The 24,446-nt window shown below is 39.7% G+C and overlaps 1 protein-coding gene across 1 annotated transcript in view; it reads right to left on the bottom strand.

The window, feature by feature from the left end:
* The window catches only part of akirin1 (akirin 1), a 31,696-nt gene extending 8,648 nt beyond the window's left edge, over nt 1-23,048 (bottom strand). The window contains exons 1-4 of the mRNA XM_041212918.1: nt 22,519-23,048; nt 7,158-7,301; nt 2,973-3,104; nt 1,446-1,517 (exon numbers count right to left, since the gene is read on the bottom strand). Coding sequence (XP_041068852.1) covers nt 1,446-1,517; nt 2,973-3,104; nt 7,158-7,301; nt 22,519-22,714 — 544 coding nt within the window. The 5' untranslated portion in view covers nt 22,715-23,048. The remainder of the gene's footprint in view (nt 1-1,445; nt 1,518-2,972; nt 3,105-7,157; nt 7,302-22,518) is intronic.
* Between the last annotated feature and the right edge of the window lie 1,398 nt (nt 23,049-24,446).

The following is a 24,446-nucleotide window of genomic DNA, read 5'->3' as shown; positions in this document are numbered from 1 at the left end:
ACACTGCTCTATCCCTGACTCTAACATGAAAAAAAAACTGAATTCAAGAGATAAGGCAAAAATGACAGTCCATGATATCAAGGCAGCATTTGGCAGAGCCTGGTGCCAAGTAACACAGGTAAAAACACGTCAACAGGATTTGGAAATAATATTCTCCAATTGCTGGAATCGTAACTGGAACAACATAAGATAGCTATGGTTGTTGGAGACTAATCTCAGGCAGAGGATGGATATCAGTCCAAGAGTCCTTCAAGGTAGTGTCTTTGGCCCAACTATCTCCACCTGCTCCAATGATTTACCCTTCAAAAAGCTCAGAAATGAGACCGTTTGCTGATGTTTGCAATGTTGAGCTCCATTCAACCATTCTCAGATAATGAAGCAGTGTGTGCCTACATGCCAAAAAGGCCCAAACATCATCCAGGCTTGGGCTGTTACATGAGAAATAACATTAATACCACAAGTGCTAGGCAACGACCATCAACAATAAGAAAATATTAACCACCTCCCCATGATGTTCAATGACAGTATCAAAATTCAGGGGGGCTATATTAATTAGAAATTTAACTTCAGTAGCCTTTTAAATGCTATGATTACTACAGAAGGTCAGAAGCTGGATATTCCGTATTGAGTTGTTCATCTGACTCAAAGCTTAACCACTACTTCCAAGGCACAAGTTACCAGCTTGATGAAATGTTATCCACTTGCCAGTGCAGATACAAAAACACAAGCAGCTCAAAACCATCAAGGACAAAATAGTCTGATTGACCAGCGCTTCAGCCTCTAGTCTAAACATCTACCAGCAGCATGCTGCAACAATGTATACCATCTGAAGCATGCATTGCAGCAAATGCAGAAGCTTTGTTGGCTGCTCCCATCAAGCCTCACCCATCCACAAGAGCAAGGACAGCGTGCATTTAAAAAATTATCTTAAATCAACTCCAAGATCCCAAGTAATATGCCATCCTGAAGGCGTATTGTATTTCCCTCATCTGATGTCAAAATCATGAACTCTCTACTTGGCAGCATTGTAAGAGCACATTTTCCAAACAGACTACAGTGGCTTTAAAAAAAGCATTACACAATTGCACATATATTTGATTAAGTCAAAATGTGCTGCTGTACAAACTATCAGCAACATAAGCAGTCTAAGTGCTGCACAGATACTTCTAAGAGCTGTTAAGCAGTTTACATTGCTAAAAAAGATAAAATGTATTAAATGCCTTAACCTTTCAAACAATTAAGGGCGGGGGGAGGTGTGTGGAAAGAGTAACTCAAAAGTAAAGCTGGATCCACAATGGTCAAAGGCACACTATGTAAATCTGATATGCAGAATCTTCATATTTAGGGTCTAACTGATGGGCAAAAATGGTTAGATGGCTTTCCTCTCCAAAAAAAGGTTCCAATTCAATTAAGAATTCTGAAGCCTACAAGCCGTCTACACTTACAACTAGCAGGTCGTTCTCCATATCGTCTCATAATCTGGTCATGTGTGAATTTCACAAAAGCATCATATTGTTCTGAAAAAGAAAAGATTATTCAACTTAAAACATCAAGAATACCACTGAAGTTGATTCTAAAGGAAAAAATGCTTGGATTCAATTCAGTTGAGATTGTTACAAAGTATGCTTTGCACACAAGTCAAAATCAAATTATTAGAAATTTATACTTTTTTCAGGGCAGGGCTTATGAGATTTTCTACTGGACCAATTTTTGTATCCACATATTTTAAAGATTAATTTTTCACTTTGACATGCATCATGCCCCCATGTATATCAGGCTTAAATTATTCATAGGGCTCGATATAAAGTGTTTGCCACACCAGAGGTCAATTCACTTTTAGTGGTATTTCTTTGAAAGGTAGACAAGGGTCTGTTCAGGAGTGGTTAGGAGACCAAGAGTTTATTTTGGTTTGGAGTGTGAATGATGCTGTAGTGGTTCAACCCAATTGTTTAGTATCTAGTCAATCACATCAAGCCCCTCTCCTTAGCAGAGTTATGCATATTATAATTGTTTCTTCCAGGAGTACAAAGTAACAAACAGCTTGGGTAACTTAAAAAGTTCCTCCTGCTTGTTGCAGTGTGTCGTGGGCCAAGACAATTTCTCCTTTTAGATCTTAATCAATTTCTACTCCTCATGCTGCAAGCACCTTTGCGGTCCAATCTCTAGACCACCCACAAAGCAAAATGATTGAAGCCTGAATTGGGAGATTGGGCTGGGGGGTGGGGGGTGTGTGTGTGGAATTGTTGCTGACACAAACAGGAAGCATAAAAGGATAAAAGGTGAGGAAAGAAAAATAAAGACAGAAGTGAAGGAAAAAGGCAAAATTGCACTACTTTGCTGATCTACAGCCAGGAGGACTTGCAAAGCTCAAATCTTTGTGGTGCCCAGACCTAAAACATGAAGCAATGACTAAAATATAATCTACATCTACCTGTAGCAGTACAAGCTTAAATAGCTTCTCATGAATTTGGAAATACATATTCAATTGGAATACTGTATCTTAATTTTGTTGACAAGAACAACCAACTTCTGCAGTTAGGGATGGTGGGAGAGAAAATACCTTGGAATAAAATTCATTTCAACTGAAAACAAGGGAAAGTTCACTTTTCTCAAATTAACTTTGAACAAAATTGCAGGGTTATGAAAAAAAAGGAATGGTATTTTCAATATTATACTTCAAAGCACTTTCAAAATTGAAAAAAATTACTGTTTCATCCATTGAAGAGACTGCCTCTATCCAGTTGCAATATCACGCACATGTTACAGCTTTGTTTTTTTTTTCAGATACTACTTTAGCAAAATGCATCTACAGGATATCCAAAAGCCTGTGTATTCAGACTACCATTGAAGGTGGTTGCTGCACAAACTGAAACTTTATCCGTTTTTATATTTTGCCCATTACTCTCATCCTCCACATCTCAATATATCTTTCCAGCTCTACAATTAATGAGCAATTTTTGTGATGCTCCTACCTGCAAGTTTCGTGTTTAGAACTTGTTCATATTCCTCCCGGATCTTGCTTTCATGGTCTTTAAGCAGGCGCTCACAGATTATTCCAACCTGTCGTAATGTGAACAAAGGCTGATCTTTCTTAGATAACGTCCCTATATTTAAAAAAAAGAATCTCAGTTCCAGATACATAAATGCAGTCTCACCAAATAACAAGTTTTTTGTCCACTGGCCTATGAATCTGATAAGTATATTAATGCAGTTCTCTGCAGACCTTCAATGTTGCATGCTTTTGTTGAAACTGACCTGTACAGATTTCCTGGCCAAGCATATGGCTGCCAGAAATGATAAATATTTTAAATAGCTGCACAATCCTTAACCCATGGGTAATTCTTATAGCATCACCTAAAATGAGCAAGCTTCCAGATAAGTAATGGAATAAATTAATATTTTTACACAAATTTACAACTCACTTTCAAAGATGCTGTTAAATCATAATGACAGATAAAGAGGCTGAAGAAAAAGTGGCAGAAAAGAGAAAGAACAATGGAAAAAATGGAAAGGATAAAAGAAAAAGGGATGTGTGAAGTGAAATTATTTCTCCTCCTTTTTGAAAAGACTGGAGATTCCAGACCTTTCAATATGAACTTCCTCATTCTTTCCTGGTTGTCTAGTCAGACAAAAATTTCCAACTTGTTTGTGTTTATTCCTGTTAATCAAAAAAATTGAATCATCCAATATTTCAAATTAAACAATTTAAAACAAATTAAACAGCACAGGAGCATTAGAAAGTCAAAGTTGCCATTGAAACATGTGACTTATCCCTTAGCTGCAATGGTGACAGCCAGTTCTCACGTCTCCTTCTGCACAGTAGACCTGCTTTTTTCCTTTGGCCCCTTCAATTTATTAGCAAAGCCTGTACAACACAACTCTTTTCACATTAGTCAGCAATCAGGACTTTATCAATAATAAGTTAAACAATGTCTGCTGGCATGTACAATGGAGAATGTGTTCTCAAAAGGGGTTTGCTATTTCAAAGTCAGTGGTACCAAATATCAGATGCAGCTGTTTCCCTATTGGTGGGATGAATTTACAGTGCAAAAAGCAGCTGGCAATGGACCCTACTTTTAGAAGCAGGCACCGATTCCATTCACAACTGTCAACTATCAAGGCAGATTTTCTATATTGCAAACCCATGCTTCAAACTGGCACAACTACACCTCAAAGTGAATGAGTCATTCATGCTTATTTCCAAAGATTGTAGACACAGGAACATTGCTACAATAAAGGGATTTTGTAATTTAGCATCACAGAAATGTCTTTGCTTTCCTAATTGTCAAAGGCCACATCTGTAGTAGCATTCTCTACATTTTCAGTGTTTGTTGAAACATTAAATGTTTCATTGCAGACCTTGTTAAAAGTTCTTCCCCCTCAAGACAAAATGAAGGTATTTCTTGGTGATCTGTTGTATTTTGATGTATTTCAAGTGTTTCGATTTTGTTGTTGCTTCCATAATTGCATTGAAGTTGAGTCAGGTGGCTCACTCAAGGGGTGCAATTAGCATTTGTGCACCACAATATTCACATACCACTGCCTACTGCCAATATCATATTCCGGGTCTGAATGAAGTATAATGAGGATCATAGATGAAAGCTCCCTTAAAAAGAGCCTTGGTCTTTTACTTGCAGCACTGGTGGTTCTTGTGTTGATGCTCGGTTAATAATTGCCTTCTTGCGCTAGTCTCTTCATCTTCCCTTCCTCTGCCTATCACTTGGTCAACTTTTTGCTTTAAGCTTAGTCTTCCCTGACTCTGCGTGCTGCCTGTTACTTTCCCTTACCAAATAATAATGTGTAGTGTTTCAGAATAAAAACAAAAAAGAGAAAAACAAATGAGATATGAAAGAAAATTGCGGATATAAATTTGTCACACTCTTTCTTGGAACGTTATGGTTCAAGTTGGTTAAAGCATGTCAGAGTTACAGTGTCAGCAGGGGCACAGTGTGGGCAAGGTCACAGGATCCCTAGCTAGAGGCCAAAGCCACTCCAGGTGGGGGTAGTTAGGTGTAAACTTCCCTATAATATGCTGCTTGGTCCAAGGTATCATCCCACCAAGTTTGCTTGAGATTGGCCCAAGGACCTCAGAGGAGTTTGCCAATAAACAAAAAAGATAAACAGGCACAGACAAGAACATAAACAAGACAGGAATAGGAGCAGGCCAGTTGAACTCAGTCTTTCAGTATCATGGCTCATTTGAACGTGGCCTCAATTCCACTTTTCTGCCCTGCCCCCTAACTGTCCTTGGCTCCCTTGAAGATCGAAAATCTACAACTCAGCCTTGAAGACATTCAATGACCCAGCCTCCATTGCTCTCTGGAGTACAGAATTCCAAAGATCAACAAGGCTCAAAAGAAATTCCTCCTCAGCTTAGTCTTAAATGGGACACCTCTATTCTAAACCGGTTAGATAATATTGTTTTTCTATTCTTTTTTACCAAAGTGGATAACTTCACATTATACTCCATTTACCAAATTTTTGTTCACTCACTTATTTGTATAACTTTCCAGACTCTGCCTTACATCTTGCTTTTCCACCTATTTTTATAAAAACAAATGTGGCTACAATGCACTCTGTGCTTTCATTAATATAGACTGTAAATAGTTGAGGCCTCCAACATCAATCCCTGGCGCACCCTACTAGCTATAGTTTACAACCTGAAAATGATCCATTGATCCTGCCTTTTATTTCCTGTTAATTAGCCAATCCTCTATCCAGGGTAATATTGTCACCTCTAATATCATGAGTTCTCATCTTGCGTAGGAACCTTTTGTGGCACCTCAATCAATCAAATTCCTTTTGGAAAGCCAAATATATTACATCTACTATTCCTCTTTATCCATCCTGCTGGTTACATCCTGAAAGAACTCTAATAAATTTGTCAAACACTATTTTCCTTTCACAGAACTATGTTGATTAGCGGTCCGCTACTACTTCCTTCATAATTGATTCCTGTAAAGGAAGGTTATTCAATGCTGATTTTGAACTCAAGATGGCATTAATTGTTAAGAAAGATGGAATCAAGCAAGAGTAAAGATCGAACTGAGTAAGATTAATGAGCTAAAGTATAGCTAATATCATGTCAGCCCAACTGATTGGTAAAGATTTTGCAGAAATATTTACACTATTAAACTGTAAGAAAGCAAAAATTTGAAAGATGACCCTTTCATTCCAGAAGGATCAAAGAATCAATAAATAGTAGTTCAAATTTTATGATGACAGAAACAAGTCTACTAACAAGCACTAGTCTCATTATGTGGGGATGGGGAAGCAAAAACAATTAATCTCACATGGCATCAAGTTCTTAAAAGTATACCGATTCCTATCTACATATGAAGGTTAAATTAATATACAAAAGCAACATCCTGTTAGAGTATATACTTAGAAAAACCATTTAGTAAAATGTTCTTTCTCAGGTCTTTAAAATTAGATTTACAAATATTATTTCCTTTAAAAAGGTCCTTCTCCAAATCTACCATCACCAAATGATTGCAGAAGCTACTCAGCTTATATAAACCTTTTTTCCTATTTGTTTCTTTCTGGTAAGAAAACTTTATTCATTTTAGTGAAATGGCAAAGAACAATGGAAAAGGACAGACAAATGGCAAACCAGAGACAGCAGTATTAGCAACACAAGACAAACCTGGTTCTAACTTGGACGCTGTGCTTCAGCATCAAATGCTTTATCACTGGAACTTAAGTCACCTTGGCTTTACTGTTAAATATTCTAATAAAGTATTTTTTCCTTATTTGTAGCCCACACCAAAAATAGTAGTTTGTTCTAGGTTTATCATTTTCTGAATGCATGTTCATTGTTGTGAAAAAGGATAGTAGAAAAGCTTCAGATATTTATTTTGATAAATGATCAATTACTTGACCTTCCTCCTTCCAATCATTTTTCCATCCTCTGACCCAATGCCTTTAAATTGTCATCTGATTCAAAATTGGTCAACTTTCACTGGCTTCAAATCCAAGGCCAAGAGACGATGGAAAAGATGCACAGTATTGTCACCTTCCTGCTCGAACTTAGTTGCAAATTGGAAGCCCTGATCCCCACCATGTCAAATGCTCAACCTATTACACAATTAAGTTTACTTAGACTGGCAAGAATATTGCTGCAAATTTCTGAAACATATTTTGGATATCCTGCTTACCTGGTGAGCTTGGTGCGTTTAGTAACAATGTATTAGATGATCCCTCAGCAGAACTGTTTGTCTCACTTTGATTAAAACTTCCTTCTAACTGTCTCCTCCATTGGAAGCGGCTATATTCTTGCTTGATGTTCTGAAATATCTGTTCTGCAATTTAAACAGGGGCAAAAAGTACAACCAAGTGAGAAAAATACAAATACAAAGTACATTAGGACAGGGTCTGCAGGATATCAAACACCCCCACTTCAGCTGTCCCCTTGGCATTCTAGCCGTACAGTAACCACCTCGCCCTGTGTAGGCTGCCAACGCAGCAGATGAATCAAGATGTCCCCCTCCCCCACCCCGCCAACTGCCCTCAATGGCCCTGGGATGACAATGAACAAAGAAACCCAACAATCAGAAAAATGAGAATTGAAATCACATCCCACTGGCAGGGCTTCAAAATTAGGTGAGGGTACTAAAGGAATGCTGCAAGAAATACAACTGATCACTGAATAGTTTACTCATCTGGTTTATTGGCTATTGTGGCCGTTTTGAAAGTAAGAACAACTGATGAAAGCCCCCTGTATGTCTAACTTACAGGTTTCGGTGTATTTTAACAAGATATTACTTGAACTCTAATTTTAAACTTTGCATTTAATATGACTAAACTTGTATTATATATGCCAGGGTTCCACTTTGGCACCCTCACCTAATTTTGAAGTCCTGCCAGTGGGATGAGATTTCAGTTCTATTTATTGATTGTTGGGTTTCTTTGTTGATTGCCATTCCAGGGTCCTTTTCCATCGAGGGCAGTGGGGGGCATCTTGATCCTTGAATCTGCTGCGCTGGCAGCCTGCACCGGGCGAGGTGGTTACTGTATGGCTGGAATGCCAAGGGGATCACAGTCAAAAGTAGGGATGGTTAATATCCTGCAGACCCCCATCCAAGGCTCACTCCTTCCCTTTGCTGCAATTGTTAATGTTTGAAATCATGGTGGGTGGGGGTATGGGGGCTGCTGGCAGATCATGGTACCTGACATAATGATGGAATGAGATGTTTATGGTTCTCAGCTCTGGTTGAAGACAGTCCTGGAGAGTTAATTACATCTGACCATGACGGGTCTTACTCCATGCCCTCATTCCCTCTCCCCAACCCAAATCAAGACTTCCAAGCATCTCCACTCCCCAGTGACTGTTGAACACCCAGTGCTCATGCAACTCAATTTTCCTGGAGTTCCAGCCAGTCCCTACTTTCTGCATCACTGGGGCTGATCTCAAGACCAAAGGCAGGAAATTACAAAGTGGGGCAACATAAACTGAAGGAGTTAGAATGGTGAAATTCTTTACCCAACATGCATAGCAGCAAACAAATTACTCTTTCCCTGGGGCAGAGGCATGCAATCATTCAATCCCAGGGTTTCTCGGCCTCGACAACTGCTGGGTAAAACGATCCCCATTCCACAAAAGTTGTGTCTTTCACCTGCTTGTCCTGTACTTTAGGTTGTAAACAGTTTTGGTGCATTAAGGGCTGTCATTCATAATTTGATTCTGACTGTGGTTGCAGCTTATATCACTTACAATGCAAGTTATTTGGGACTGCCAATAAGTGCCTATATTTCTGGGTGTATCCCACTAAAAAAAATTCAAATAGGTTCAACCATTCACAAATCTGGACAGGTACCTTAGTTCATGTCAGGCCTCCAAAATACTTATTTCAAATTGAATGTCTACATTGGAAAATAATAATTTAGAACTGGGATACTGCAGAATAAGCCAATAAAAATTTACAGGTGTGCATCCTTATGGAGCCAAAAATTAAGTCCACCTACTGTGATATGGACCAGCATGCAAAGTGTTTTCAGCTTCACTTGCTAATGTTGGAATATACTGCCGAGATCTTACATTTACACTTCAGTAAAACAAGAAGCATAGTTTCACAAAGGACAGCAACATTTGCTCACTTGCCAATCAAGGACAGAAGTGATGATTCTAAATAAACGGACAACTTACATTTTTTATTAAAATGCATTCTCAAGGCAGACATATTAAATGCTGAATAAAATATACTAAATTATAAAATCTCTACTCTATCAGAGGTGCTCTGTGAAATTTCATTTCTTGTACCACCATTAACTCCCCTGAAGGAGCTCTCTTCAAATGGGGCTTAAAAAAAATTCTGCCAAATTTGATAGGTGCACAACTTTGGAACAAGCCCACCAAGAGTAAAACTGGATCAAACTGTCCAAATAAGCGTAAGCACATCCAGTCATTTTTGCCTGGGATCAAATTCCTCCTCCAGAGGGCATAAAGACATGACTTTAACACAACTTAGAAACTTAGAGCTCAGTAACTGTTGCATTATGAAGTGAATTAAAGTACTACTCATTGGTCTTTAGGATAATCTAGCAGCCCCTGCTGGTTGAAATGCATAATGCTGTTACCTACAGTGATTCCCCAATGCACTTGGAACAATGGTCACCAGAATTTAATTTTACATTTAATTCTTTGCTTTACACAGGACAAGTTCCAGATAAGCAAAAGCAAATAATGTTATAATCACAATAATAAAAACTCAAAAACTGGGTATTAATTTGATGAATAAAGAACTAGAAATACTAGGAAAACGCTCAAGGACCCTCAAAACATCCCCCTCAGTTTCAAAGTTACTATTATATTTTCAATCTCTCAGGCATCCTCTCACAATAAAATTTAAGCTCCAGTGCATTATGTGCAAATTATACAAATATATAAATTAATACAGAATGCTGATTAAGACAAATTAAATGATACAAGGTCTCTTCAGTATAACATTCTTATATATAGAATTTTTAAAAAGAGAACCAGATTTATTCATTCTGCCAAAATTAAACTTAACTTTCCTGGCTTGCATACCTCTAACTCAGCATTCAGACCAGTACAGCATACAAGCTTTTGGGGTATTCTATACAACCATTCTGTGAGGTGCCCATAAGCTCATGTTAGTGTGCAGCATTTCAGTGCAAGAGACCTACTGAAAAGGCACCTCATGAGATATTATATTCCACAATGTTCAACTGCAAAAAGTAAGGTGGTGAAGGGTAGTTCTGGAGCCAACTTTACACAATATTATGATTTTTATTTGTAGAAATATAGATCACAAATATGCACCTCCTATTCCAACAACTACAGTTTCAGTCTGTTCGCATTTATAGGAGCACAAATGAAGCCTCAATAATGCCCACCCACTATCGACACACAATTAGGCAAAATTGATATACTATTAATAAATTCCCCTCTCAATTTTATTGAGTTCATATGTACAACCAAAATTAAGTAATCATTAAAGACCTCCATATGCTGTAAAACCATTGAGATGCCCCTCCTCCAGGACACCTAACAATTAATTATATGCATTTTTTTGTAAAGCAATTGATGACTTTCATCCACCTATTTAATTTTAAAGATTTCCTTTCTCTACAACATTTGTTTCAAGGCAAAAAGATCAAAACTTAACACTTTCTCACTCACTTTTTTGTAGAGTGAACATTATAGAGTGCAATCATTGTACAGAATGTCATGTAAAACCTGCTCACTGACGCTTAGTTTGGGTTCCGCCAGGGTCACTCAGCTTCTGACTTCATTACAGCCTTGGTCCAAACATAGACAAAAGAGCTGAACTCCAGAGGCAAGGTGATAGCAACTGCCCTTGACATCAAGGCAGCATTTGACCAAGTTTGGCATCAAAGAGCCCTAGCAAAACTGGGTCAATTGGAATCAGAGGAAAACTGCCCACTGGTTGGAGTTATACCTAGCACAAAGGAAGATGGTTGTGGTTGTTGGAGGTCAATTATCTCAGTTCCAGGACATTACCCTGAGGAACTCCTGCAGTAGTGTCCTAGGCCCAACCATCTTCAGCAGCTTCATCAATGACCTTCCTTCCATCACAAGGTCAGAAGTGGGGATGCTCGCTGATGATTGCACAATGTTCAGCACCATTCACGGTCTGCTTCATATTCTGAGGAGTCATGTCCAAATGCAGCAAGACCTGGACAATATTCAGGCTTGGGCTGACAAGTGGCAAGTAACATTCACGCCACACAAGTGCCAGGCAATGACCATCTCTAACAAGAGGGAATCTAACCATCACCCCTTGACATTCAATGACATGACCATCGCTGAATCCCCCACTATCAACATCCTGGGGGGGCGGTTACCATTGACCAGACACTGAACTGGACCAGCCATATAAATACTGTGGCTACAAAAGCAGATCAGAGGCGAGGAATCCTGTGGCAAGTAACCCATCTCCTGACTCCCCAAAGCATGTCCACTATCTACAAGGCACATGTCAGGAGTGCAATGGAATAATCTCCATTTGCCTGGATGAGTGCAGCTCCAACAACACTCAAGCTTGATACCATCCAGGACGAAGCAGCACACGTGATTGGCAACCCTTCCACAAACATTCACTTCCTCCACCACTGACAAACAATAGCAGCAGTGTGTTCCATCTACAAGATGCACTGCAGAAACCCACCAAAGCTCCTTAGGGATCATCTTCCAAACACATGACCACTATCATCTAGAAGGACAAGGGCGACAGATACATGGGAACACCGCCACCTGGATGTTCCCTTTCAAGCCACTCACCATCCTGACTTGGAAATATATCACTATTACTTCACTGTCGCTGGGTCAAAATCCTGGAGCTCCCTCCCTAACAGCACTGTGGATGCACCTACACCATAGGGACTGCAGCGGTTCAAGAAGGCAGCTCAACACCACCTTCTCAAGGGCTATTAGGGATGGGCAGTAAATGCTGGCTTAGCTGGTGATGTCCACATCCTGTGGATAAATAAAAAAAATTGACAAATAGAATTCCACATCCATGGTCTCCAGAAGAGCCAGTGTTTCACCAGAATACTTTGAACAACCTTTATTTTCTTAACTATGAGCTAAAGAGAAACATCTCCCATTCTCACCCATCAGAAATATTATGGAAAACAAAAATAAAAATACCTGGAAAAACTCAGCAGGTCTGACAGCATCTGCAGAGAGGAACACAGTTAACATTTCGAGTCCACATGACTCTTCAACAGAACTAAGGAAAGATAAAAAAAAGGTGAAATATAAGCTGGTTTAAGGGGGGGGGTGGTGGTGGGACAGGTAGAGCTGGATAGAGGGCCAGTGATAAGTGGAGATAGCCAAAAGATGTCATAGACAAAAGGACAAAGAGGTGTTGAAGGTGGTGATATTATCTAAAGGATGTGCTAATAGATGAATTAAGGGTAGAAAGCAGGACGAGCAAGGTACAGATAGCCCTAGTGGGGGTGGGGTGGGGGGAAGGGAGCGCAATAGGCTAAAAGGTAGGGATAAAACAATGGATGGAAATACATTTAAAAATAATGGAAATAGGTGGGAAAAGAAAAATCTATATAAATTATTGAAAAAAAGGGGGATCAGAAAGGGGGTGGGGATGGAGGAGAGAGTTCATGATCTAAAATTGTTGAACTCAATATTCAGTCCGGAAGGCTATAAAGTGCCTAGTCAGAAGATGATGTGCTGTTCCTCCAGTTTGCGTTGAGCTTCACTGGAACAATGCAGCAGGCCAAGGATGGACATGTGGGCATGAGAGCAGGGTGGAGTGTTGAAATGGCAAGCGACAGGGAGGTCTGGGTCATGCTTGCGGACAGACCGAAGGTCACCTAGTCTGCGTTTGGTCTCTCCAATGTAGAGGAAACCGCACTGGGAGCAGCGAATGCAGTAGACTAAATTGAGGGAAGTGCAAGTGTTTTGCTGCTTCACTTGAAAGGAGTGTTTGGGCCCATGGATGGTGAAGAGAGGGGAAGTTCTGCGGTTGAATGGGAAGGTGCCGTGGGAGGGGGTTGAGGTGTAGGGGGTGATGGAGGAGGAGTGGACCAGTGTGTCCTGGAGGGAACGATCCCTATGGAATGCCGCTGGCGGGGGGGGGTTGTGTGTGTGTGAAGGGAAGGTACATTTGGTGGTAGCATCATGCTGGAGTTGGCGGAAATGGCGGAGGATGATCCTTTGAATGCGGAGGCTGGTGGGGTGATAAGTGAGGACAAGGGGGACCCTATCACGGTTCTGGGAGGGAGAGGAAGGTGTGAGGGCAGATGCGCGGGAGATGGGCCGGACACGGTTGAGGGCCCTGTCAACCACCGTGAGTGGAAAACCTCAGTTAAGGAAGAAGGAAGACATGTCAGAGGAACTGTTTTTGAAAGTGGCATCATCAGAACAGATGTGACGGAGGCGAAGGAACTGAGAGAATTGGATGGAGTCCTTACAGGAAGTGGGGTGTGAGGAGCTGTAGTCAAGGTAGCTGTGGGAGTCGGTAAGCTTGTAATGAATATTGGTGGATAGTCTATCACCAACTCCAGCATGATGCCACCACCATACACATCTTCCCTTCACCCACCCTGGCGGCATTCCGCAGGGATCGTTCCCTCCGAGACACCCTGGTCCATTCCTCCATCACCCCCTACACTTCAACCCCCTCCCTCGGCACCTTCTCATGCAACCGCAGAAGGTGCAACACCTGCCTCTTTACTTCCCCTCTCCTCACTGTCCAAGGGCCCAAACACTCCTTTCAAGTGAAGCAGCATTTCACTTGCACTTCCCTCAATTTAGTCTACTGCAGTTATTGCTCCCAATGTGATTTCCTCTACATTGGAGAGACCAAATGCAGACTGGGTGACCGCTTTGCGGAACACCTTCGGTCTGTTCGCAAGCATGATCCAGACCTCCCTGTCGCTTGCCATTTCAACATTCCACCCTGCTCTCATGCCCACATGTCCGTCCTTGGCCTGCTGCATTGAAGCTCAACACAAAATGGAGGAACAGCACCTCATCTTCCGACTAGGCACCTTACAGCCTTCCGCACTGAATATTCTGAGTTGAACAATTTTAGATCTTGAACTCTCTCCTCCATCCCCACTCCCTTTCCGATCCCCATTTTCCCCAATAATATAGATTTTTCTTTTCCCACCTATTTCCATTATTTTTAAATGTATTTCCATCCATTGTTTTATCTCTACCTTTTAGCCTATTTCGATCCCTTCCCCCCACCCCACCCCCACTAAGGCTATCTGTACCTTGCTCGTCCTTTCTACCCTTAATGTCACCTATTAGCACATTCTTTAGATAATATCACCACCTTCAACACCTTTTTGTCTATCTCCATCTACCACTGGCCCTCTATCCAGCTCTACCTGTCCCACCACCACACCCCCCCCAACCCCCAAACCAGCTTATATTTCACCTCTTTTCTATTTTTCCTTAGTTCTGTTGAAGAGTCATGAGGACTCAAAACGTTAACTGTGTTCCTCTCTGCAGATGCTGTCAGACCTGCTGAGTTTTTCCAGGTATTTTTATTTTTGTTCTGGATTTCTAGCATCTGCAGTTTTTTGCTTTAATCTTAGAAATATTATGGAACCAGTAGCAACAGAATACCCATCTGGAATATTAGTGAAGCATCCCATAGTAAGTTTCATGTTCTTTTGATCACCCAAGGATGGGTAGCGTGCGTGCATTTATCCAGTTTTAATTTAGAAATGCTGATGCAATGGTTTTCAAAGTATTCTGTTCAGTGGATGCACTGGGGAAACACTATTTTAAGATCCAAAAGACAAAGGTTATGTTTTCAGAATGCAATAGTACACAACAAAAACGCAGGGAAATTAATAAAAACTTCAGAAATTTGACCGCAGAACCTCTTAGTGCAAGGACCCAATTTGAAAACTTAAACCCTAAAAATAGTAGTGAGTAGTGCGGTTTCTCATTGAAGCCAATTTATGATTTTTGCAATACAAATACACTGCTATCACTGTAAAACTGGCAGTACTTCTGGTGTCTGCACGTAACTTTGTGCAATACAAATTAAATTTAAGAAGCCTATCCACAATGGCTTTTGGTGGTGTGCAGTATTGCTAGCAAACAGGTTTGTTCAGTTTATTTATACTCTATTTCTACATCACTATTTTGCTGATCGCTGCTATATGGTCACTTAAGTGAATAGAAGAAACCAGGTGCAGCCATGCCATATGGCTTGTGGGAGGGTGCAATACTGGTTATTCTTTTACAGCTCTCACACATCTTCAAGTATTGTCTGATGCCATTTGCTAGAAGGGGTCACTGTTAAAGAATGACGGAGTGTAAGATTTCTCAAAATAAACCTAGGTACCTGCAATTTACATGCAATTTGCTAGTTACTGGATTCATCATTCTTGGAGATAAACTCATTTGGTCCTCCATACTTGTGAAAATTGTGGTTCAATTTAAATTTAATTATGGGAAAATATGCAAGTGCGGCACCTAGGAATCCTACTTAAACAAGAATTTTCACCTTTAAACTCAAAATTTTCACCTCACAAACTGATTGGGTACATCAGGTTATGTGTGTCTAAAAACTGGTTTAACCCCATTTCCATTTGTTAAAATATCAAAATGTTAAAAGCAAAATAACTGTGGATGCTGGAAGTCTGAAATAAAAACAGAAAATGGTGGAAACACTCAGCGGATTTGTTAGCATCTGTGAAGAGAGAAATAGAAGAAAGTGAGCGGGTGAGGAAACAATGGAAATCAAATTTCAAGATGTAACCAAAAAAAATCATATTGCATAAGCAACAACATGAAGGAATAGGAAATTCAAAAGTTTTCCACACAGAAGGGCTAACAAAAACAAGAATGGGAGTTGATATGGAATGTGAAAGTAAAATGGCCACTGTTGCATAGGTGCTTTAATCACAAAACAGCTCCAAAAGTCTGGATTTACAGCTGCTGGTTGAAACCTAAAAACAAAGAACTTAGTGTGGTAAGCTTTTAAATACCAGATGGATACCTGTCACTGAAAAGTGAGGCACAATCTTGTTTACAAAGAACTGTGCAGTGTAAAAGTGGACAGTGACACACTGCTGATGCATCCACTAAGAAAGTGTTGCCAGGTTTGTTAAACTATCAACCCAACTTAATTTACAATTATGACAATATCTTGCTTTTCTACTGTACCCTGACTGAATAAATCTATGCAAAAAGGGAAAAAGGTAAACAGTGGCAAATGGAAAACAAATTGCCTTAATATTGTGTGATAACAAGGTCTAGACCAGGTAAAACCTCATGATCAGGAAAAGTAGATTTTGCTAATTTAAATTACTGCCTGGTATCAAGTCGACATCAAGATCTGCAGACATTGAGCAAATATAGTTTTATGCCCAATGTATAAGGGATGCCTCGTTGGGTCTAACTAAACATGGGGTGCCTTTACTCATTGCATCATAAGTTTGATGTTCTGTAAACCGTTTTATGGAACTAAATTCTAGATTACTCTGGAGGTGGTAGTAATTTCTAAATTAATCCCAGCGTCTCACACTTGACCAGATAGGGAAAGCTGGAAAGATGGTGTTGGAGACATGAGGTTAAAGAGAGAAACGTGCATTACAGAACATTAACTTACTGAAAACTAATTTAGAAATGCTCTACTGAGGGAATGAAGTTCCATACTTATAAAAATTAGTTTCTCAGGGCCGAAGGTTGTTCAGCAGTAATTATGACAGTATGTCATTAAAAAATCTTGACTGCACAAGGTTTAACTTTCACATTGGCCCTTTAGTAAAAAATGTACACAAAAAATTTGAGATTTACAACAAATTAGTGTTTTCTAATTCGCTTCCATCTGCAAAGATGGCAACGGTGCACTGTAAAGCAGCAGATAAATGCATACATGCAGACACCAGAAGTGCTGCCAGTTGTACATAGTAATGACAGTGGGTATTAAGTCTCATCATTACTGCTATCACAAACCCCCAACCAAAGGGGCTATCAAGAGATTCAGGACAGTTTACCAGAATCATATGGTTTAAAGAACATACTGGGAAGAGGCCATATATTGGATTTATTCATGTAATGGACCAGAATTAGTTAACAGATGGTAAGGGAACATCTTACAAAAATCATGCATAATATGAACAAATTTAATATTAAGTTTGAGGGGGTAATAGAAGGATCACAAAAGGTTGTAAATTCAAACAAGGCAAACTTTGAAGGGATGAGAAATAAACTGACTACTGTAACTAGGTTGAGAAAACCTATAACAGTAGGAAATTTTCAATGTATTTGGTATGATACAAAGCCAGTATATACCACCAAAAAGGCAACAGTTCCACTTCAGTAGTTAAGTAGAAAAATGGAAAATGCTGAAAACACCCAGCAAGTTCCATCAGCATCTGTGGAGAGAGAAATAGGTCATAGGCTGAATTTTCCCAGCCTCATGGAGATGGCAGGAGGGGGTGCTGGGACCAGAGTTTCCAGAGGTGGACAGCCAATTATGGTCCCATTTAAGGGCCATTTTGCGACAATGCCAATGTTTCCTTTAAGAAAGCCTCCTCCCCCAACACCCTACCAACTTCCCTGCCAAACACAGAGACAGCAGAGGAACAAAAGCATTTTGGTGTGTAAGTAAACAAATGACTAAAAGCTCGTGCATGGGAACAAAAAGTAATAAGAAAAGACTAAAAGAATGCTGGTCTTTATCAAGGAAGTTGTAATTCAAAACTGAGCAAGTTATGCTTCATTTTTACAAATCCTCATCTGGAATACTGTTTGGGGTTTGGTACCTAAAACTGAAAAGATGTATTAGCCTCAAGGGGGGCAGGGCAAATTCACTAGAATTACACCAGGGCTGAAAGAGTAGAGGACAGGCTGGCTAAGTATAAAAATTGTATTGAGATTAGTCAAGGATTGATCTAATTCAAAGTGTTTAAAATTTAAAAGCCTTTGATATGGTAGATGGATAAATTATATCTAGTGGAGAATTCAAAACAAAAATTAGAGCTAGGCCATTTAGGAGCAATATCAGGAAGCATTTGATTTCCCCCATGCAAAAATAGGGAAATCTGAAACTTGCTCCTCAAAACAGCAGTTGGTGCTGGGGTAATTGAAATTTAGGACTTAAGACTGTTAAGATTCTTTCTGGGGAAGGGATCAGGAATAAAGACAGGTAAATATCGACCGAATTGGCCTCTCTACATTCCTATGTTCCTAAATCGTTTGTATCCATAGTGCTAAGAACCAAAAGAGAAAAAAAAAAATCAAAAGATGCAGAGCATGTATATTCACTGAATTTCATTTTCTTCCAAACTTCTAAAATTTTGAAATACAAGCTGGTTGTAATCGCAGCTGCAAATCTTTTGTTTAAAAAAAAGGCCCAGATACACACAGCACACACGGGCACTCAGCATACCAACACATTCATCCCTCATTTTACGATGATATAGGTTGAATATCCTTTATCTAAAACCTTGGGGCCTACTGTGTTTCTGTATTCAAATATTTTTGGATCTACCATATATACGGTAGGCCTAGGCCTTCTTACGTTGCAATAGCCTAAGCTAGCTATAGTCTATAAATACTAGATTGTTTCTCCATTTGCCAACTCTGCCACACCCTACTTCTTACCTGTCAACACTTATTATACTTGTAATATAACGTTGCATTGCTTTATTAACATACAATTTAACTGCATAGTTGTTCAAAAAAAAGTTCAATTTTCAGACATATGGATGAAGGATACTTGACATGTAAAGTTCCAGATTCATCTCTTATGTACTCCCTCTCCTCCAGGAGACAGTATTTTCCCCATTTAAAAACCTAGTCCACGTGAAATGAATTGTGCCATTCCAACTATTGCACCACACAGATTGATATTATGGTACAAAATTTCATTTTTGAATGTTGCTTAGCAACATGCCTTTACCGATCACATCATTCAAAGTATATAAGGTAATTTCTGCTGTCATAAGAACAGAAAGTATCCCCAAAAGTTAGATAAGAATTTCACGAATTGAAGTAACCCACATAAACATTGTTACCAGCTATTTTTATTAAGAAACAGGAAACTCATTAGCACGATCCAGACTGAAGGATTTTTTAAAAACATCTCAAAAAGACCACACATCACATATTTAATATTCTTACGACAATTCAATCACTAATACAACACTAATGTAAAAAGGTGAGAAAAACTCTTCAAACATTGTAATAATGAGCACAAGAATATTTTTCAAATCACATTTTTAAATCTATACGTGCACTAGATTTTGTCTGCACAAGAAATTAAGAATTTTTGCCTCTCATTTTGCACCTATTTTCTACTAGATTTAATTTCTTCAAGTTATTATTCTGTTTGAGGCAATTCCAAAGTTTCATAAAGATTATCTCAGACTCCCCTCTCAAGGGCAACACAAGAAAATGGGTAGCCGTCTTTAATATTCATGACATCTATCAATTTGGCTTGCCAGATGGATTATTCTCATGCAAGAATGGTCCCACGTTTTGAGATCTTTGAACAAACCAAATAGTTTTTTTTAAACCCTGTAATGATTCCTTTCCTTATAAAAATGCAGAAATTGCCACCTTTAAGCATTTTTAAAGACTTTCGAAACAGCAACATATGGTGATAAGAGACAGAAACCATCATCACATTTGAAAATGCTTGTATATATACCTGAAGTGCCATACCCTACCAGCCTATGGACCAACAGCTAAAAAAGATGGGATTAGGCTAGCAAGCTGTTTTATCTTGCTGGAACAGACATGATGGGCCACATGGCATCTGTGCTGCAAATTTTCTATATGGATAAAACAACTGGAAGTCAGTACATCATGGTACTACTCAGATCTACAATGCCCATGTCTAACTATTAAACAGAAAAATACTGCAATTTTAGACACCAGATTGATACTGCAACCCATTCACAGCATTCACTGTTGTTATGAAACCTGCATCTTTGACCAGCTGCTGAGATCGTAATCTAAAAGTTACTGCAGAGGTGATGTGAACCTTACTTTTAAATTAGGTACTCTTTTCTCCAAGCAGGTACTTGACCCTTTACACAAAAGTCTCAAATGTAAGTGTGCCTAACTACATGGGAATAAAACTGAGCACATTTTCCTTGATAATTAACATCTAAACAACTGAATTTTAAATGTTGCCTTCTCAGTGGAATATTATAAATCCAAAATGATCCTCATTTCACATAAAAATCCATCACCAACAAAACTGCATACAACACAATCTCTGTGCATTATGCATGGAAAACTTCATATCCTGCTAGTTAGTTAAAAAAAATGATAAAACATGTGTTTATGGAAACGTACAAGCTCTCCACCCCACCCCACCCTCAGACAGAACTATCAACTAACTCTTCTTCCAATTTTGGGCCTCAAACTTTTAATGTATGTTAAGCACTTGGTTTATTTACACATCTACACACATTTATGGAAAACGCAGATTGGACACCGCTCAGTTGGAAAAATTACCCATCCAAGCATAACATAACTTGCATCAGAGTGTCTTTAACATAAGATGTCCCAAGACACTTCACAGGGGCACAAACAAACAGAACACTAAACAGCAAATAGAAAAAAGATTTGGCAAAGTTATAAATCATTGAATTCACCAGAGGCATTGAGGTCAGCAGCTAAAGCAATGTCAGAATCTCCAATTAAAATAATACAACATTCATTAGAAATCAAAGTTAAGAACACAAACACAGCAGATAGACTTGGGAGACTGGAGAAATAAAATTCAGACAGCATAGGACAGAAACCATAGTGAAAGCAAGATAGCTTTGGCAAAAATAGAAACCGTAAAGAGAATGACCAGTCTATAATTCAGATGTTAAATGACAAATCATGTCACATACTTACATAAAATTAACATTTAATATGCTGGCATGGATTCATTGGGAAATTCAGTGAAATGACATCCCAAAACATCAGAAACTATAGTGGTTTCCAGAACAGATCAAAAAAATACTTCTCACAAAAAAAAATCATTTTTATGTATTCAAGGGTTATTAGTTCTAAGAAAGATATTCATTTGTTTTAGGCATCTAGTGTCAGCATCAAGCACACTCATTTCAGTCACAACAGATGAAAAAACTCTGCAGACAGTCTAACATTCTCCTCTACTTTTCCCCCTTCACCCTCCACCATGATCAGTCTGAACTAATTGGTGCTCAATTTGAGGTGTGGGAGATGGGGCTATACCCACTAGGAAAACAGGCAATTTGGCTCATCAAATTGCTACCAGTGTTTTGCACAGACTTCTCCCAGATAATTTTGTAGCATGACAGACCACAGTACAAATTAGATCAGGAGAGCTTGTCACAAATTTGAACATTAAAAAAATTGCACTGCAGCACAGTATTTTGCAGTTAAGTTGATGCAAGCACATCAACCATGCACAGCTGACCAAACCAAGTGGCAATGCCACTTTAGGTTCTACATTCATAAACAAGTGATTTATGCCTTTAGTTTACTTTGCAAACATGTGAAATGCACTTATCCACACAAAAGCCCAAACATTAGTCAGTAGGCACATTAAAACAGTCCACCGCAGTTTAATCACCTACCTCAATTTTAAAAAACACCCATTTACCAAAACATAAAATACCAGGATTCACCAAAATGCTCTAATTGCAATTTAATTCCATTAATGTGCCACAAGCTTCTTCATATCATGAACGTCCAAGATGTTTGTTCAAAAACCAAAGCTATGGGCCTAAAGATTGTTTATTAAAAACTAATGCAATTGTATGCTATCAATCTACCCTCCCCCACCATAAAAACTATAAATTAAATAGATTACATTTACATCTGTTTTAAATGCATTAACTGTGTGGCTGATACAAGAGTAGAACAATAATTTAGCAAAGAGATTGTCAGAAGACGATTTTAATTTCAATTCTGAACGACTTCTTGCTTTGAGACAGCCGGTGGTCGTGAAAAGCGCTATACAAATGCAATTTTTTTCCAGGTCATAGTTCCTGCGTTACAAATATCAAGAATCGCTGTCATAGCAATTAAAGGTAAGATTAGAATTGGTTTTACACATCATGAAGACACCCTGAAGTACAGCCATAATACATGGTATAGGGCTTTTGCTAATGAACCTCTCAAGGTTTTTTGAGATACCTCGTTGAGATTTGTTGCCCCAAAAATAACTAGCAGCTTGTAGAATATTAGAATACTAACATATTTCATAAGTCAGAAACCACTGAGGCATATTGAGCAGCAACCAAACACCCATCCTCTGGGTTAAAAATGGCAGCCGTTTGAGGGGGTGGCTGCAAGAGAAAACATTTTTCACCGTTTTCCAGCTTTATATTGTACACAATTCGGGGCTGTTCTGATGGTGGTAGCCTATCGGGCTTCTATTTGTAAAGCTGCAGCAGGTCCAACAGCAATGAGGCAGATTGCGAAACAAAGACTGAATGAATTCCCTAGGAAGCTGCACCTTTGACACCCAATAATAATCGTCACTTTTATTGCTATTGTCTGGCTTTGCTACTGCCACCCCCACCACCACCTCTCCCCTGTTATATTACCTGGTGTGAGCCGATGTGCTGATGAGCTCTCTCCGCCAAAGGCCGCCGGCTCTGTCTTCAGGTACTTCTGGGGTGATGGTGCCCCAGCGCCGGGCCCTGTTAAAGGCATACACCTCCTCCGCTTGGGAGACTGAGACTGAGGGCTGAGCAGCGCATCAAACTCGACGCTTCGTTTCAGAGTGGCCCCACACGCCATGATCCGCCAACACCACGTTCGCTTGTAACCGGACTCAAACCCAAAGGGGGAGGGCAGGGCAACAAGGCAACAACGTCCGACCGCTCTGGGGAACCCCGCCGACCTCCGCGCTTCGGCTTCTTCAAAAGGGGGGGGGGGGGGAAGAGGAAGGGTAGCCCAATCAATCGAACCTTTTTATCAGAAAAGATCAAAAGCTCCAGAACGGCGGGGGTGAAGCCGCCCTGTTTTTGTGTGGCGCCTCTCCTTCAGCCCCTCGCAGCTTTCGCTTTTCAAACAGCAATGGCGTCTCCGGCCGGGCAACCAGCAACAGCCTGACTATCAGCAGCGTCACAATGTGGACACCTCCACTCACCGCCACTGCTGGGGGAGGACCACTCACAGCAGCTGCAACATCACTCACCAAAGCCACTTCGGCAGCAACTTCTCCCCGTGCAAACTGTTTAAAAACATGGCACGCGTTGAATATTGCTTTTTAAATCGCGTCGAAGGAGACACGCCGCACAAATGCGGTTCATGCGGGGCCACCTTCCCTCGTTTATGTAAACGTATATTTCTTCATTAAAAGAGACACAGTATCCTCTCTGCAGGCCTGCATGGGCTGAGGTTCAAAATTTAAAAGCCCTCGACTCCACCAGCTTCTGAAGTATGATTCCCACCCATCCTTTGGAACTGGCATTCAATTGATTTCAAAGCAAATAATTGGGGGTAGCTGCAAAAAAATTACACGTTTTGATGATAAAATAAAGCTTGCAGGTACATGCTTTTAAATGTGGGCAAGTTAATTTGCCTTTAAAATGTTTATTTTGCATGCATTTTGTAAGAAGGCTGTTAAACAACATCACTCATCACTTTTGAGATTTTCTTTTTCATTTTTCTTAATTTTTTCTGAAAGTGATCAAGCAAGAATATATACAATCCCACAGCCATCAGCATATCTCCAATAACATCCAAATGGTGACTATTCAAGTGTATGTCTGAACAGTAACCATCAACAGGCCATCGAATATTGGAGGCTATCACAACTAAGCCTATCTTGTCCTCAACCAACATCTGCGCCTTCCCAGCCAGAATCTCCTTAGTACAAACAAAAACAATAACTTGTGAAATAAAAACAGAAAATGCTGGAAAAACTCAACAGGTCTGGCAGTATCTGTGGAGAAAGAAACAGAGTTAATGCTTTGAGTCCATATGATTCTTCAGAGCTCTGAAGAAGTCATGTGGACTCTAAACATTAACTCTCCACAGATGCTGCCAGACCTGCTGAGTTTTTCCAGCATTTTCTGTTTTCATTTCAGATTTCCAGCATCTGCAGTATTTTATTTTTAACAATAACTTGTGGTTGTTTTTTTCCAAATAACAATGGCATCTCCAGCCAGGGAATCATCAACTTTAAAAATGACATCAAAGAAGCACAGCAGTAATGCTACTCACTATTTTTCCACCCTCCAGCTGAGCTGTAGTGGAAGATGTGATATTAACTATAATTATTGCTCTCTATATTAGAGATTCTATGTCTATGAAATTAGGCCAGACTGTTGGTGAGCAGGAATCTACTGCTGCAGTGTTCTGCTGAGCCTGCTCAGTAACCGTGCCAGAGTAACAGGAGTGTTGCACATTGGATTGTTAATAAAATTACTGGTAGGTTGTTTATCACAATACTGTATTAGTGACTCTACTTTCTATTAGAACAGTAAATTCCTTGATATTGTAAGTATATTTTTGGCAAAATATC

Source organism: Carcharodon carcharias, chromosome 19, assembly GCF_017639515.1.
Source record: "Carcharodon carcharias isolate sCarCar2 chromosome 19, sCarCar2.pri, whole genome shotgun sequence".
Lineage (NCBI taxonomy): Eukaryota > Metazoa > Chordata > Chondrichthyes > Lamniformes > Lamnidae > Carcharodon > Carcharodon carcharias.
Note: the sequence above shows the minus strand (reverse complement) of the source record. Positions and strands in the feature narration are given on the sequence as shown.